The following is a 17,568-nucleotide window of genomic DNA, read 5'->3' on the forward strand; positions in this document are numbered from 1 at the left end:
AACAGACTGCAAAGTGCCTCAAAAGCCAACCTGGGATTTAACATTGACCCTGTTGCACCAGAGAGGTTTTAAGCATGGGATGTGCCTGATGCTAACAATTTTATTTAGATTTACTCTGATGGCCAGGTGAAATGTAAAGTGGTTAAAATCAAACCAGGCTGGGCGCGGTGGCTCATGCCTGTAATCTTGGCACTTTGGGAGGCTGAGACGGGTGGATCACTTGAGGTCAGGAGTTCGAGACCAGCCTGGCCAACATGGTGAAACCCCGTCTCTACTAAAAATACAAAACATTAGCCTGGCACGGTGGCCCGTACCTGTAGTCCTAGCTACTGGGGAGGCAGAGGCAGGAGAATCACTCGAACCTGGGAGGCAGAGGTTGCAGCGAGCCAAGAGCCACTGCACTCCAGCTTGGGCAATAGAGCAAGACTCTGTCTCAAAAAAAAAAGAAAAGAAAAGAAAAAAGAAATCAAAAAATCAAATCAAACCATTTTCTTCTTGAGAGGCTCCAACCATCAGAACCATAATTCCCCAGAGCCTCACAAAGGGTCATGCAAGCCATTTCTTAATTTAAATTTTAGCCAAATAATTTCCAGGACTTCAATATTTAGTATTTTACACTGCATAACTAGAAAAATACATTTTTTGTAATTTTTATTATCCTTATACCATTTTCATGTTTAGCTTTATTTAACTGCTAGGATAAAAGCTACACCAAAACATTAAAAAATAAATGTAAACTAATATTAGATTTAATATCCTGGTTTGGATCCTGGAAGAGAAAAAGGACATTAGTAGAAAAACCAGTGAAATTCAAATAAAGATTACAGTTTAGTTAATAGTAAAAAAGAGAAAAAAAGATGAAATAAACAGGGCAGCATGATCCCAACACTTCAAACCAAAATGATCCCATTGCGACTGAGCCACACTCCATGTAGAGGAGGAAAGGAACCCCCTACGAGGCCTGGCTGGTGCTCACTGCCCACAGAACAACCTCTTCACATCACCTCACCCTTCCCTTGAGTGGGACAAAGCACGGGAGTCGTCACTGCACTGTGGGTCTCATGGACAAGAGCCCCTGATAAAGTCAAGGACCTTCCTGTGCAGAGCCCATACTGGAATTCTGCCAAATGACCATGTGGCTTTCCTGCTGTCTCCAGACTCTTGTTCCTCCTGGAGGCCTTTTCTGGCCTGCAGCCTGGGCACTGCTGGCTGGAGATGCAGACTCTCAGCCTTACCCATAACCTCAAGTCAGAACCTGCATCTTAAGATCCCATCAAACATTCAAGTCTGAGAAGCACAATCCGTGTTGCTAGAGAAATCTATGATTTTGGTTACAGCATCCCTGAGGGAGAGGACAGGGCAGGTCATCGAGCAGGAGACTTCTAACTTCTTGGTACTGACAGATGTACCTGGCCTCAGAGAATCAGACCAGTCACACCTTCACGGCTGACCACCTATGTAGTCAGTGATTCAGAGATGGTTTTGAAGAACAGCACAGTGCTCACCAATTTACCTTGCTACTAGTTTAATCACACTTTTGGTGGCTTAAACTTACCATAAATATCTCAATTCATAGCTTTCAAAGGCAACCCAGACTTACAGATATACAAAAAGACATTAGTGGTGTGTAAGCTTTGCTTTAGTACAAGTGAGTGCACTGAAGGTTTTCCCACATCTCTGACTCTTACCATTATGTTTGTTGTGTGGCGAGTGGAACTTTTGGCAGGATTTCCAAAAATGTGAACTCATTAAAAATAATCAAATGTGGCCGGGCGCGGTGGCTCATGCTTGTAATCCCAGCACTTTGGGAGGCCGAGGCAGGCGATTCACAAGGTCAGGAGATCGAGACCACGGTGAAACCCCGTCTCTACTAAAAATACAAAAAAAAAAATTAGCCGGGCGTGGTGGCGGGCACCTGTAGTCCCAGCTACTCGGAGAGGCTGAGGCAGGAGAATGGCGTGAACCCGGGAGGCAGAGCTTGCAGTGAGCCGCGATTGTGCCACTGCACTCCAGCCTGGGCGACAGAGCAAGACTCCGTCTCAAAAAAAAAAAAAAAAAATCAAATGCTTTATTTAAGCCCATGAATAACATGCCTCTTTTGAAGGTGCTCTGAGGGGCCCCTAAGTACCTAAGGTGGTGTTTCCTGGTGGTCCCATATACCCCAGTGGGTTACCTGATTCTGAGCTTCAGTGCCTAGACCAGTAGACCTTTATATTTCCAGTAGGAATACAATCTGAGCCACATAAACAATTTTAAATTTTCTAGTAGTCACATTTAAAAATGTAAAAAGAGGCTGGGCACGGTGGCTCATGCCTGTAATCCCAGCACTTTGGGAGGCCAAGGTGGGCGGTTCACTTGAGGTTGGGAGTTTGAGATCAGCCTGACCAACATAGTGAAATCCTGTCTCTACTAAAAATACAAAAATTAGCTGGGTGTGATGGCGGGCGCCTGTAATCCCAGCTACTCAGGAGGCTGAGGCAGGAGAACTGCTTGAACCTGGGAAGCGGAGGTTGCAGTGAGCCAAGATCGTGCCACTACACTCCAGCCTGGGCAACAAAGCTAGACTCCATCTCAAAAAAAAAAAAAAAAAAAAAAAAAAAAGGTAAAAAGAAATAATAAAATTAATTTGAATATATTTTTAACCCAATATATCTAAAATATTATTTCAACATGTAAGAAGCTATTAATGAGATATTTTACATTCTTTTATTGGACTAAGACTTTGAAATCCCATGTGCATGTTACACTTAGAGCACATCTCCATCTGGACTGGACACACTTCAAGTGTTCAAAAGCCACATGGGGCTGGTGGCTACCGTAAGAAGCAGCACAGGTTTAGGCCTACCAGGAGAGCTAGGCAGTGCCTGGTGCTGAGGAGTTCTTACCCACTTGAATTTTCTTTTACTCAGTGTTATGGGTTGAATTGTGTCCTCCAAAAAATATGTTAAAGTCCTAACCCCAGTATCTCAGAATGTGACCTTATTTGGAAATAGAGTCATTGTAGATGCCATTCATTAAAATAAAGTCATACTAGAAACAGGGTGGGCTCTTAATCCCATATGACTAGTGTCCTTCCAAGAAGACAGAGCCACTGACAGACAATGCCATGTGATGACAGGCCAGTGTGGAGTGATGCAGCTGCGGGCCAAGTATTGATGGTCACTACTAGAAGCTGCAAACACGCAAGGAAGGATTCTATGCAGAGTCTCACAAGGAGCATGGCCCTGCTAACACCTTGATTTCAGACTTCCAGCCTCCAGTACTGTGAGAGAATACATTTCTGTTGTAAATCACCCAGCCTGTGGTATTTTGTCCCAGCAGCCCTAGGAAATAAATATATCTAGTAATCTCCCCATTCATCTTGATTCTTAAAAGGGACTTCTTGGATCTCAGTGCTGGGATTGGGATGGAATCTGGTATTGAAGCTGACAGAATGGAAGGTTAGCAAGGGAGTTAGGGCAAATGTTCCAGGGGAAGGAACCAAAGCACTCTGAAGCAATGTGTGACACTCATGTGACCAGCATAACTCCCGGATCAACACAAATGCCTTGTTAGAGAAAGCCCCAGAGTGGCTCCCTCCTAGTCTTTGTTCCAGATCCATGTAAGAAAGCTTTCCCTAATAACTCCCACACTGGTCTTATGCCAATTATTGGTTACACCACACTCATTTTAGCACGGCAATTTGGGAACACCTGACTCATACGTGCCAGTTTTGCATAACAGGCACAACACCTGAAGGACAGGAGAGCTACTGCTTTTTGCTGGTTTTGTGTCTCTTGCAGCTCCAAGCCCAGCCAAAGCTGAGCAAAGAGGTGCTGCATGGTTATCAATCTGAATGACCACGATCTGACCTGAACGGTCAGGAAGTGCAAGGATTCTGCATTCTATGGCAAGCTCAGGCTTGGAGGACATACTGAGGGTCAGGTGCTCGAAAGTACCAGCCTGAAGCATCTCCCTGACTCACCTGCCATCTCAGAACTAGGGTTCTTCTGTTGCTGCTTCTCTCAGGGGAGTCACATTATATACAAATAAAACATAACCAGCAAAGGCTAATAAACATCGTCTGCAAATGGATTGGGATCCAATGGATTTGGGACAGAGGGTTGCAGTGATCAGCCTAGATGGTAAATGAGTCATGAGAACGCACATCAGGTGGCAGACAACCATCAATTCAGGGTGGGCTTCCTTCTTTCTTTCCTACCTGGCATTCTTTCTCTATTCTCCCTAGTGGCCCTTTAAAAATGCATAAGCATTTAGCACAAACATCATTACCTGGTTTACTTCCAGAGACACCCGATGACTTCTTGATTTCTGACTTTAGCTTAGATGCCAGAATAAATCTCCTAAACCATTCCTCTTTTTCTCGGCCAGTTCTCCCAAAGAGATAGAGTATCTGATCTCGCTGGCTAGATCTTGTTCCCTCCTGAGGGCGGGGTGGCTTCTTAGGGTCCTCGCTTCCCTCAGCTGGCGGCTTCTCTTCTGAAGTCTCCTTATCAGTCTGAGCTTTAGACATAAAGTCATCTTGTTGACCAAGCTCGATACAAATGGGGTACTTTTTATTCCAGATTCGCTTTCGAGCCAAAGTTTTAGGTACAAGATAAATCTACAGAGAAAGAAAAATGATGATTTATATATTAAAGATTGGCTACACTATGCATTAATATTATGCATAGCACAAAGTACAAACCTTATAGACTTTTTGACTAAAATGATGAATATGAAATAACTTTTAACACTTGTTCATAACATGACTACAGAAACTGGAATTTTCAGAAGTGTCTTGTTATTCTTCAAAATCATTCTAGAAAGTAGATATTTAATAATTTTGCGAGAGTTATAAATATTTGTAATTTTCAGGTGGCAGTAGCAGAATAATAATGTTTAGCTGCTTATCATCAACTACGTTTGGCTATCAACTGAATTTAATGACCTTGGACCAAACTTAAGTTGGAAGAAAAAAAAAGTTAAAACCTAGATGAGAAGCTAAAGTCAACCTTGAGTATCAAACTCAAGAATAAACTTACATAAAAACTATTTTAAGTACTTCTCTCACTTTGGAGAAATCTAAAGATCATTCAGATGAACTGTAAGAACAGAGAAACAATAGCTTTGTGGAATACATAATTTACATTTCTCACAAAAATAGAAGTATATAATACTTAATCAAAATGTAGTTATTTTGCATATCTATCATTTTCACATATACAAAGACTTCAATAGTTAAGTACCCTAGAATCACCACACATAGCCACACAGCTTTTTGTTTGACTGAAATAATTAGCTTTTAAAGTCAGAATTCTGAGTGCACAACACTTGTTCCTCAAGTTGTGGTCTGTAGACCAGTAGCCTGAGTATCATCTGGGAGAGCTCATAAAAATGCAGGCCCGTGGTCCTACCCACAGCTACTGAATCAGAATCTGCATTTAACAAGATGCCCAGGTGATGTGCATAAGCTTTAAAGTGTGAGAGGTACTGTCCTAAGGTATACTGATACTTCAACAACAACAAATCTTTTTAGGATATAAAAAAATGCAGTTAAGCATCCAAGATGCCATAAGCTTTTCATTCATCTAAGCTATCCTTCCAAAATTGCTCAGGCTCACCTTGCTGTCTGAGAGGTCATAGATTTTCTGGCTGATGTAGATGACCTCTGGCTTGGGTTCATTGTAGCTGGCCCTCCTGGATATATTTTTATTGGGCTTTGAAAGTCTTAAGGTTCCACCCTCAAGTCGAACAAAAACTGAATGTGTCAAAGTCGCATGGTAGGTTTCCGGATCATAGTTGTAAATCTCATTCATCCATCCCTGATGAAGAAAAACTTCCATTAGTAAAATCAGAATAATCGCAAATCTGATTTAGTGTGAAAGGATGAACACTGTGGTATTTGGGACACTGAAACCAAACTTGATCATGATGCAGACATCAGCTCATCAATGACTACAGGTTGCAAAGAGAAGTGCTTAGCTGGGAGGATAATTGGAACCGAGGAGGTTTTTGATAACCAAAAATCTGGATTTGGAGGAAAAATGGCAATGTTCATTATCCTAAATAAAAGGTTCTTTCTTTTTTGAAAGCTTATAAGCATATCAGGAAACTCAGAAGATTTGTTCATGTGACTGAGCAAGCCTCTCTGCCTGACCTTCTTTGGGGTGATTAATCCCACCCAGTCTGGCCTTCTTAATTAGCTAAACACATGCTCTTTCTAGCCCAGTTGGAATCTTTGAAATTTCAGGTATTAATTCATGTTATCACAGGACTCAGAGAACCACCTCTCTACTTCTGTTGCACTACAACATGTACCTCATTGAAACCACGCGGTAAAGCAGATAATTGAGAATTAGGCATTAAATAAATTGTAAATATAATCAATAATATATCAAAATTCAAAGATATATAGTAACTTAAATGGGTAAAATTGTGCTCCAGGTCCCCCTGCCAAATTGGACATAAATGATTTTTTGTTACATATCTTGATTTTTTAAAAGAGCAAACATTGAAATGTACGACAAAAAATACATACACAAAAGCCTAATACACTATACACTGTGTTAAAGCTAATCTCATAGCTGTCATCATCAATCATCACTGAACGCTTCTCCTGCCTCAAATACTTTTTCAGGTTATGACTAGCCCAGATCTCACAAAAGAAGTTCTCTGGGGAGTTTTAATTGATATCTTCCTACTCTCCCCAACTTTTAAAAAATACATGTCTTTGTAATGAGCAGAGAGATGCTAAAGATCACTACATGGGAATTGGGACTGTCATTCTTTTCAAGCAATAGCCATTTCTATGCTAAGTATTTGAGTCTCACACTAAAGTCTTGAATTGAAAGCCTGTGAGAATGAGGACTCCTCAGAATTCTTTTATTCATTCATCCTTTTATTAAAACACGCATTGAATCTATGTGCGAAGTAATGGGTTAGGAGTTGGGACAAAGATTTTTTAAAAGGACAGGATTCTTGATCCAAAGGTGCCTCCAAAAGAGTAGAGAATTAGGTCTTCATTCCCCTATCCTATGACCCCACTGTAGTAAACATAATAGAGACAAGTTGTCACAAAAAGAGCACCTAAAAGTGTGAAGTGGAAGGAAAAATGGACAAACATCTCTTTGTCATGGGGGAAAGAGTGTGAAACTTATGAGCCAGTTATATGGATTTATATACCTCAGCAGATGTTTTGGCCTGAGCTGGGAGGAACTCTCCCTCCTCCCAAAGAATCACCGGACAGGAGCAGCATCTATTCAACAATATTGAGTGAGGAAGCAGTGGCCATGGGAAGAGGTGTTTGTGAGGAAACAGCAACAATCAGAGCAATGAAGAGAAAAAGATGACAATTACAGATCACAGTGGGGCCTGAAGTGGACTGTATTGTCAGAGCATCCGTTTGGGTGGGTGTATTTTTGCTAAATGTAGAACTAAGTACTTTCTTTGGCTCACAGTTTGTCTTTTTCTTTAGTCTGTTCTTAGGGCAAATTACATTCACTGACTTTCAAATGTTGAACCAGTCTTGCATTCTCAGGATTAAGGATGTATGAGTCATGATGTGCTGAAACTGGGCTGTATCAGCTCACAAGAAGGGATTCTACACATCTCTTCCCAACTCCATGTTCAGTGACTTCACGTTGGTAGCTTGCAACTGGCAATGGTGGGAGTTGCTACATCATGGAAATCAGGGAATAGTCAAATCAAGATTTTTTTTTTTTTTCTGGAGAGCCAGTTTACCAGCATAACACTTCGCTGATATTTTGTTCATTTGTCCCTCTAAGTTCATGAAGAAAAATAGTCTATAGTTTTCCTGCAGTGTTTTTGGTATTAATGAGCCTCAGAAAATGCAGGTAAGTGCATTTGGGAAGTGTTCCCTCTTCTCTATTTTTCGGAAGTTTGTGTAGAATTAATACTGCTTTCGTCCATCCTAATACCTAAGCTGAGATGCTCAACATTTATTTAATGACTGTTTTTGAATTATGATAATTCTTCCTTAAAGGTTTGATAGCATTTGCCCATGAAGCCATCTGGGCCTAGAGTTTTCCTTGCAGAAAGGTTCCAAACTATGAATTCAATTTCTTTACTTGCTATTGGACTATTTAGGTTATCTATTTCTTCTTGAGTGAGCTTTGGTTTGTATCTTTCAAAGAGTTTATCTATTTTATCTATGTTGTCCAATTTCTGGGCATAATGTTGTTTACAATATTTCCCTACAATCCTATAAATATCTGTAGTGTCTATGGTGATGCCCCCTCTTTCAGTCCTGACACTGGTAATTTGTGCTTCTCTCAAATCTTTCTTTTCGTATGTATGTATGCACATATATATGTATATATGTATGTATCTATCATCTATGTATTTGAGACAGGGTCTCTTTCTCTGTCATCCTGGCTGGACTGCAGTGGCACAATCATAACTTACTGTAACCTCGAACTCCTGGGCTCAATTAATCCTCCCACCTCAGCCTCCCAAGTAGCAAGGGCCACAGATACGTGTCACTACACCAAGCGAATTTTTTAAAAAAGTTCTTTGTAGAAATGGAGTCTTGCTACGTTGCCCAGGCTGGTCTTGAACTCTTGGTCTCAAGCAATTCTCCCACCTTGGCATCCCAAAATGCTGGGATTACATGCATGAACTACCACACCCATCCTCTAACAAATTTTTAATACTATTAATTTCCCTCTAGGCACTGTATTACCTGCAATTTCTGATAGGTTGTATTTTCAGTTTCCTTCAGTTAAAAATATTTTCTATTTTCCCTTATGACTTTATCTTTAGGCCCACAGGCTGTTTAGAAGTATTTTGCTTAATTTCCAAATATTTGAGAAATTTTCAGATATCTTTCTTACTGGTTTTTAGTGTAATTTCATAATAGAGAACAGGCTTTGTATAATTTCAATTCTTTTAAGCTTGTTATATGGTCTATCTTGGTTCCAAGTGCAGTTGAAAAAAATGCATTCTGCTGTTGAGTAGGGTTTTCTATAAATATATTTATTTGTCTTTTTAAGCACAACCATTTTCACTAACGATCTCCTGACATAGAACACACAGCTTTCTTCTTATCCAATTTGGTTGCAGAAAATACTGTCTTACATATATAACAGGTTTACGAGGGCTAAAGTTCTAAAGGCAACTGGATTAATAAAGAACTTGAAGCAGATATAATCATTTTTCTAAGATACTTCAGAGGTTGTTTGTGCTTGCAGAGCTACTAAAACCAAGAAGAATCCATGAAGCAGCCGGGGTGGGGGGTTGGAGCTGATGAGAACTCTATTAGATCAAAACAGCCACTTGCTATCAGTGTCATTTATGAGCCATTTGGCCATACAGTCCCTGCATGCAATTGCTCTTCTCTAATCATTTCGCTCTGAGCATATGTTTCCTGGCTAGAGTAGAGGCTAACGTAGATTATGTGTGATACTGCTTTCGTCCATCCTAATACCTAAGCTGAGATGCTCAACATTTATTTAATGACTGTTTTTGAATTATGATAATCACAATTTGATATAAGATAGACATTACTGCAACAAATCTCCATATAAAATATTTTTCATTATTTCTAGGTACATAGAATTACAGATACATTAGAATTAACATGATACTGGCACCAAAAGAGAAAAAAAGGATTAACATGATATTGGAATTTTAGACAAAAATCCCTGCATTATGTTTATCAACCACTCACCAACAAACAGAAGGGCTAAAGGAGAAAAAAAAGACAAGTATTATATTACATGAAACTGTTCTCCAAGAAAAGGACAGTCTCTGAGAAATAGAGTAAAGTAAGATGTGGGGATTTTTCCCATTTGAAACTCCTGGGATTGTACAGGTTAATTATCTGATTTATGAATAAGAGAAACTTAGGGATAAAAGGTTGTTTCTCTCCAACTGCTTTCATTTTGTCTTTCCTAAGTCAGAAAATGCAGACTTGTCCAGGGAGGTGCTGTACAATGGAAATATTAATATAATGTGAGCCATAAATGTGAGTGATGAAAAATGTAATTTTATTTTTATTTTATTTTTTTGAGATGGAGTCTTGCTCTGTTGCCCAGGCTGGAGTGCAGTGGCATGACCTCGGCTCACTGCAACCTGCACCTCCATCGTTCAAGCGATTCTCCTGCCTCAGCCTCCTGAATAGCTGGGATTACAGGTGTGTGCCACCACGCCCGGCTAATTTTCATATTTTTAGTAGAGACGGAGTTTCACCATGTTGGCCAGGCTGGTCTCAAACTCCTGACCTCAAGTGATCCACCCACCTTGGCCTCCCAAAGTACTGCGATTACAGGCGTGAGCCACTGTGTCTTGCCAAAAATGTGTAATTTTAAATGGTCTAGGGGCCACATTAAAAAAGAAAAAGCAGGTAAAATTAATTTAAACGATGTATTTTATTTAAATTCATATCAAAATTATGATTTCAACATGTAATCAATATTAAAAATTATTACTGGTATTTTACATTCTGTTTCATACTAAGTCTTCAGAATCCAGTGTGTACTTTACGCTTAGAACACATCTTGATTCCAACTAGCTACATTTCAAGGGCTCAACAGCCACATATGGCTCAGGACTAGTATATAAGGGACAGTACAGTGCCAGTTCTTGAGTTCAAGCTTTTGAGCCCTAGACCCTTGGCTCAACTATGAATAGAATGGGCAAAGCCTTCCTTTCTCTTCTTGTGCATGCTTTCAACACACTCAGTCTTAGTGATAAGAGACAGTCATTCAGTACATGGCAGTTTTCTGCCATTTTATTAGATGCTTTGCATAATTAAATGAGAGAAGATAATCTAAGTAATCACCTAATGAAATCGTCTATTGTAGAAATTCAAAATCCCTTTTAAAAGTTAACCTGCAATATTAAAAATTCAGAAATATTAATGAGTATTCTATGTAGAAGGCTTTTGAAAAACTCATTGTTCTATACGAAAATTAAGATAATTAACAGACAAACATATCAATTTTTTTAGCTTATTCCTTTGATTTTTAGATTTAGAAAACAAAACAAGACATACAGGCATGTGTGTTGAGATACAAATACATCAGCTCATCTGTTCACAGGTCAGTTTCAGGTGCTGAGCTGTTACTCTGCTCCAGTCTAACCAACTGCTGCTCAATTATTATTCCTAGGAAAATTCCTGTCCCTGGATAACAAGAGCAACCATTTCCACAGTGCTTCAGGGATTCGGTTTTCAGCCACAAAACCAGGCATTCAACCCAGCAACCTGAGCTACCACCTTAGCTGAAGAACAGCCACTGTGGAGTTCTTGCTGGCTGCAGCCTGTGTGCTCACACATGGGCACAGTTCTGAGATGAGTATGCAATTACCTTCTTTGCTGACAGCTCTGACAGATAAAGGTCATCCTCTACCACTTGCCAAATTCAGGAATCCCAGAACAACCTGATTCAGAGGAATGTGAAAGAGAGAAGGGAGTTTCAAGTCCTACCTACACAGTTCAAAAGCACAAAACCTTACCTGCTGCACTGCAGGAGGCAGAGGTGAGAGGCAAGAAGTAGGTAGGCATAGAAAGAGAATCTAGGAGATGCTTTCCTTCTCTTGCGAAAGCCTGGAGGGGACCCAAATTCCTTTATTCTGCTTGGGCTTGGCTTGGCCCTTCTTCTCCCTACCCCCATCTTTTCAGAATCACCAGCTGCTGTGGTTTCTCCTTCCCTTTTATCTTCAAATTTCCTCCTTCCTGAACTACCATGTTCCTATCTTTGTGTTAAAGATTCATCAGATCTAAAGTCCACAGCCGCTAAAAAACAAACACAGCACACAAATCAGAATTTGAATTACACATTTATTATGAACAATCATTTGTTAGCCTAAATGAGACCCTACACTGATCATATCCAATTACACAAAAGACTGCTGGTCAAAACACATGCACTGAAACCAACTCACCTACCTTAGCAGAAGTACTGGGAATCTGACAGACCTGGGTTCCAATCATGCCTGCACCACTTACCTCCTGCCAAGGTAGGTGATGCTTATCCCTCAGACACTTGCTTTGCTCACCTGTAAAAGGGTCCAGGTGGCTTACTGCCCAGTTTCATGCCTCCCTGGCCCCTACACCTCACCCTCTGCTCAAACCATAATGATTTTTCTCCTACTGACAGTTTATTAAGGTATAATTTGTTTAGAGTTTATAAAGAAATCATAAGCATATGGTTTTTTAAACACTAATATTACTACTCATAATAATAGCTGACATTTAAGCTCACCTTATGGCCCAGGTACCCCAGGTGCATTATCTCCTGTATTTCTGTCAATTCCCCATGATTTTACAGGAAAGAAAAGTGTTGAGAGAGGGGATGTGATTTGCCTTCCAATGTCTACAGAGTGGCAAATCTGGGACTCAAACCAAGTGTTCCTGACTCCAAGGTGTGGGATGCTATCTCAGCTCCACGGCGCGGCCCCACCTGCAGTCTGGCTTGTGCCTAGTCACCCCTTAGGTCATGGCAAAGACGACACTTCTCCTAGGAAGCCTCCCTCCTCACCTAGGCTCAGTTCTCTGGTACTCTCCCATCACTGTATCTGTTAACTGCCTGGTTTACTAAACTGAGTTATAAACTCCACAAGAGCAGGGATCATCATGTCTGCCAACCGCAACTGTAACAAATGTTTGTTGACTGAATACATGAGGGAAGCCTAATTCAGAGGTGGCTGTGAGGATTAAATGAAATCTATGGGAAGCAGAAGTAAGCAGGAAGACTGGCGAGCCCCTCACAGCTTGTAAGTACAGTGCTAGCTGCGTGAGATGAACAAGCAAAGGAAGAAGCTAACGCCCTAATAAGTGCAAGGAGCTGTCGAGGTTACTTAGAAGACTTGGTCACTCTTCTCAAAAAGAAAAACCAAGGTAAAAATGCACAAATTAGCACAGAACAAGAAAATAACCCCAGAAACCAAAGATTTTCAGGACAGAAATCGGATGAGCTAAGTCTTATCTAGAGCAGAGAGGGGTATTGTGACTGGAGCCCATGTTTCCTGCCCCCTATCTAAGGCTCTTTCCAGAACATTACAGGCTTTGATAGGAAATCTTGAGAGGATCACAGGAGTTGCTACTTGACCCCATTGTCAGGAACCAGGTTGCAGACTGGCCTTAGGAAGGCTCAGGACAAGAGGCTGAGGCACAACTTTCCTCCAAGCCTCCCTAATTCTGCCCCCTCACACTCTTATTGACCTGAAACCAGGTTGCTCTTGCAGAAAGCAATTTCCCAGTGCAAACCTAATCACCTTTTCATACCATTAATCAGCCATTTCCCCCCACCCAGGATCTGACCAAGTCCCTGGATTAAGCTGCAAATGAAATTTTCAGATTTCAGCAATTGTCAAATCTTGAGAGAAGCACAGCAACTCCAAGGTCTTCACCCTGTTCTCCATATAGTGCCCAACTACCCAGTGCTCAGCTGTTCTAAAATTCTTAACCCTGAATTTCTTACCAAGTAAAGTATTCATCCAACCTTGTTATGAGACATGGGAATGGGTATAGAGAGATACGGCATATAGATAGCAACATTCCATTTCAACAGCTCAACCGAAAACACTCAGAGATGCTCTCAACCCACACTAAAGCGACTCAGACAAGCTTTGTTTCTTTCTGAAGCTGGAGCTGTTAAAATGGACACAGTGCACCCCGTGGGGACAATGACCCAGTCAGCCAGGCTGCAGCTGTCTGGCCCACAGACTGGTCCTGTGATGGCATTTGTAAAAGGTCAGGGGTTTCTCTCAATTCTCTGCTGGATTTAGAAGACACGTATGGCTGAAAGTATAAAACCACAATCTATAAAGGGGCCATTTAATATTTTAAAAGATTAAAAGCTACAATTAACCTTTTGCAAAATAATAAAGTCTGGAAGAACTACTACCGTGCTTTCAGTTACAGTGTCAATCAGAAGTTCAAGGCCAATGCTCTATTGCTCAGCTTGATGCTGAGCTGACTAGAGAAAAGTGCCAGCCCTATAGCCCGAGGAAGTGATGAGAATTCAGGCACTGCGTGCCTGTCTGACAGCAGTAACAATGCAGCATGTTTTCACCCTGCTGACATGTGGCTGTGCTGGCATTTCAGCCCACCTGTCATTCAGATCCCTGTATCATTCCTTCAAGTGTATCAGGGAAGGAGCAAATCCCATATACAAGAATAGAGCCAGGGCCTGAGGCCACTCCTGTTGAAAATCATCTCTGAAGCACATAAAAAGGTAATTACTCTCTGTCTCCAAAACTAAAACATAAGCAGGATTTTGTCTTTACCAGGCCTAAACCTTTTTTGATGTATTAACGGTTTAGAACTGGCATCATCGGTATCATAAACACAGCATCATAGATCATGGAGTTTAAGAATATGGCAGGGGCGGGACAGTCTCATAAACTTTATAGGTCCTGAGACACAAATTTGATTTTACCCATGAAAGACAAGCAGACCCACAGACATCCAGAATTCATACTATAAATGATAGCCTTAAGCAGAGAATCAACGTTCAAAATAAATGCTGCTCAAAGACACTAAAGAACATTAAAAAAAGAAAAGAAAGAAAGCCCATTAGGGGAGGGAAGTGCCATTAATACCGTCCACATCCTCCAACTGCCTGCTTCAAGGTCACCTTCCCAGCAATGCCACTAGAAGCACTGGAGTCAGGGCTAAAGCCACAGCTTTATCCTGCTCTCCTATCCTCCAGTGCAGAATCCCCCAAACTCAGGTGGCCACAGAACATTTTTGAAATTATAAGGCACTGACAGACAGTAATAGAATAGGAGATAACGTGGATTCAAATTAGAAAGGTAAAATGATCTCAGATGAACCACTGAAATGACCAAGGTCTGAGTTACGTTAATACATGATAAACATTAAATCATATTAACAAGGGTTAAAATTGTAAGATAAATAGATCAGCAAGCAAATAAATTAGCAGCCTCTGTCACTTTTCAGATCACGCATTCTATCAAACAACTTTTTGGGTATGTACAAATACAAACCTTTACTTAAAAGTTATACACATGTTCCAATATATACAGCTTTTATATAAAGTACAGAATAGAAATAAAGAGCAAAAGATGAAATAATTATCCTTTTGATAATTTTTAGTTTTTCCAGTATGACAGCTTTGTACTATCTTCAGCTGACACCTTAAGGCACAATACATACACTCAAGGTGAGAATCACTGTTGATGATCCTGAGTGTAAATCTGTATTTCAGAGTCTTACTGATAATTTCCAAGGTTTTCGGCCAAAAGTCGATATGTGGTCATCTGTATGTTAAATATCAGCAAGGCTTATTTACTTTCTTAGCTAGAAAGAGCAAAGACTGATACAGACAGAAACTTTACTATTTTCTTCTTGATTAGTGTCTTCTGCAACCCATTTGAACACCACTGCAAGAAGTAATGGAATGAAAACAGTGAGTCAACAACTACGGCCTGGGCACCCACACAAAAACACGCTCATGCCCTAGAACCATCTTGCTGGCAAACTTACCTTTGGAGTACAGCAAACCTCTTCTTAACAGCTAATTATTGAACAATTACAATAAGAATCTTCGATGTTTTTGGTACTTTTCTTACAGAGTTCAGGAGGCATTTTCAGGATGCTAGAAACTGTACTTATATATAGGTAACCAGAATTACAATTCAGCCATGCCATAAGTTAATGAATTGAGTGAAAAACTGGCAAAAGGTTAACAATTGTTGAAACTGGGTGTCAGGCACATGGGGGGTTCATTTTACTATTGCCTCTACTTTTGCCTGTATTTAATATTTTCATCAATAAATAGTTTAAAAATGAAAGTTCAAAAAAGTCATTTTGGGACTACCTGACATCCTTAACCATATTGTTCCTATGGAATTCAGGAAGCATGTTGCACACAGCTGCCTCTCCAACTTCAACACAAGGGGTACCTTCTAGTAAGTGAGGGCTGCCTGCATCAAAATATCTCACTGATTAGCTGGGCATGGTGGTGCACACATGTAATCCCAGCTACTCTGGAGGCTGAGGCAGGAGAACTGCCTGAACCCGGGAGGCAGAGGTTGCAGTGAGCCAAGATCGTGCCACTGCACTCTAGCCTGAGCGACAGAGCGAGGCAAAACAAACAAACATACAAACAAACAAACATCTCATCTGAAAACTATTCTACAACAAGGGGCACTGGGAAATAGCCATGTTTATAAAGACCATACATAAAAAATCAGGAACCCATTATAGGGGCAGGATATTTTCAGTAAAGTATAATGTCGAAAGAAATGCACTCAAATTTCTTGTCCTTATTCTAAGTTATAAGAGACCAAAAAAAGCAATCCAAGTCTCTTTGGGCTGCATGTAATGGCCATTTTCTCCTAAAGACTTGCTTACTCTAATTTCTTGAAAGAATTTCAAGAAATTGAGATTAAATTTACAAATTGGAATTTCTTCTCAAAATTGATCATGTCCTCCCCCCAAAATTATTCTTTTATAGATCAAAACCAAAGCCTATATTCAGGGAACCTATTTTTAAAACCTATCCCTCTTATTAAATATCTAAATGTGACACAATCTAAAGAAAAAAAAGTTCTCCAAAATTCATTTCTATTAGTTTCTGCCATGGCCTAAATATAATTTTAGTCAAACTTGCAGTCCGTATCTTTAAAAAAGAGATGGATTATCACTCTGGAAACCAATATGCTACTGCTGTGTTCTGCTAGTGGTTTATAAATCTGAGATAAAGAATTTGCTCATGAATACAATTCAAAATTGCATCAGAGTCATATACTCAAACATAAATCTAAGACCATTATATGAAATCTTCAGGAAGCTTTTCATTATAAACATGCAGAAAGTTAGTGTGCAACAGGAATGGCTCTGAATTAAAAATAATCCTGGGCAAGGGACCATCTGATTTGGCTAAGCCAACATGCCAAGTGCAGTTTGCTGACTCTAAATGCCCCATTTTCCCCATGCCCAAACCCACCCTTTCCCAAGGTCCCCAGCTTAGGGCATCTAGCCAGTCACCCAACATAAGAACTCCAGAAGGCTACCACACAGGGGGTGTCACTACAGGGATGCCCTTGGTCTGTGGCATACACGAGGCTCTCTGCCTTGAGCTAACCTGGCCAGCCCACCATGCTCTAAGTCCTGTGAGCTTCTTCTCACATTTTGGTATTGGCCTTTGCTTTCACGCATTCACATGCCACTTCCTGTTGAATGCCTGTAGCAACCTTTCTCCTATTTGCTGCTTCTCATCAGCTATGAACTCCAAAATACTAAGAACAAGCAAGCTTTGGAGGAGGTCCTAAGAATTCTTCTGTGGACTTTGTGACAGCTCTTTGGCCACATAGAGGTCTTACTTTTTTTTTTTTTTTTTGAGACGGAGTTTCGTTCTTGTTGCCCAGGCAACAAGAGTGCAGTGGTGCGATCTCAGCTCACTGCAACCTCCACCTCCCAGGTTCAAGCAATTCTCCTGCCTCAGCCTCCCAAGTAACTAGGATTACAGGCATGCCCCACCACACCCGGCTAATTTTGTATTTTTAGTAGAGAAGGGGGTTCCACCATGTTGGCCAGGCTGGTCTTGAACTCCTGACCTCACATGATCCACCCACCTCGTTCTCCTAAAGTGCTGG

The 17,568-nt window shown here is 40.7% G+C and overlaps 1 protein-coding gene across 2 annotated transcripts in view; it reads right to left on the reverse strand.

The window, feature by feature from the left end:
* Positions 1 to 17,568, reverse strand: part of TEX2 (testis expressed 2) — a 119,692-nt gene that overhangs the window by 42,432 nt on the left and 59,692 nt on the right. For both annotated transcript variants that reach the window (XM_030799868.1, XM_003262636.4), the window contains exons 3-4: positions 5,604 to 5,804; positions 4,273 to 4,603 (exon numbers count right to left, since the gene is read on the reverse strand). In XM_030799868.1, coding sequence (XP_030655728.1) covers positions 4,273 to 4,603; positions 5,604 to 5,804 — 532 coding nt within the window. The remainder of the gene's footprint in view (positions 1 to 4,272; positions 4,604 to 5,603; positions 5,805 to 17,568) is intronic.

Source organism: Nomascus leucogenys, chromosome 19, assembly GCF_006542625.1.
Source record: "Nomascus leucogenys isolate Asia chromosome 19, Asia_NLE_v1, whole genome shotgun sequence".
In the NCBI taxonomy this organism is placed as follows: domain Eukaryota; kingdom Metazoa; phylum Chordata; class Mammalia; order Primates; family Hylobatidae; genus Nomascus; species Nomascus leucogenys.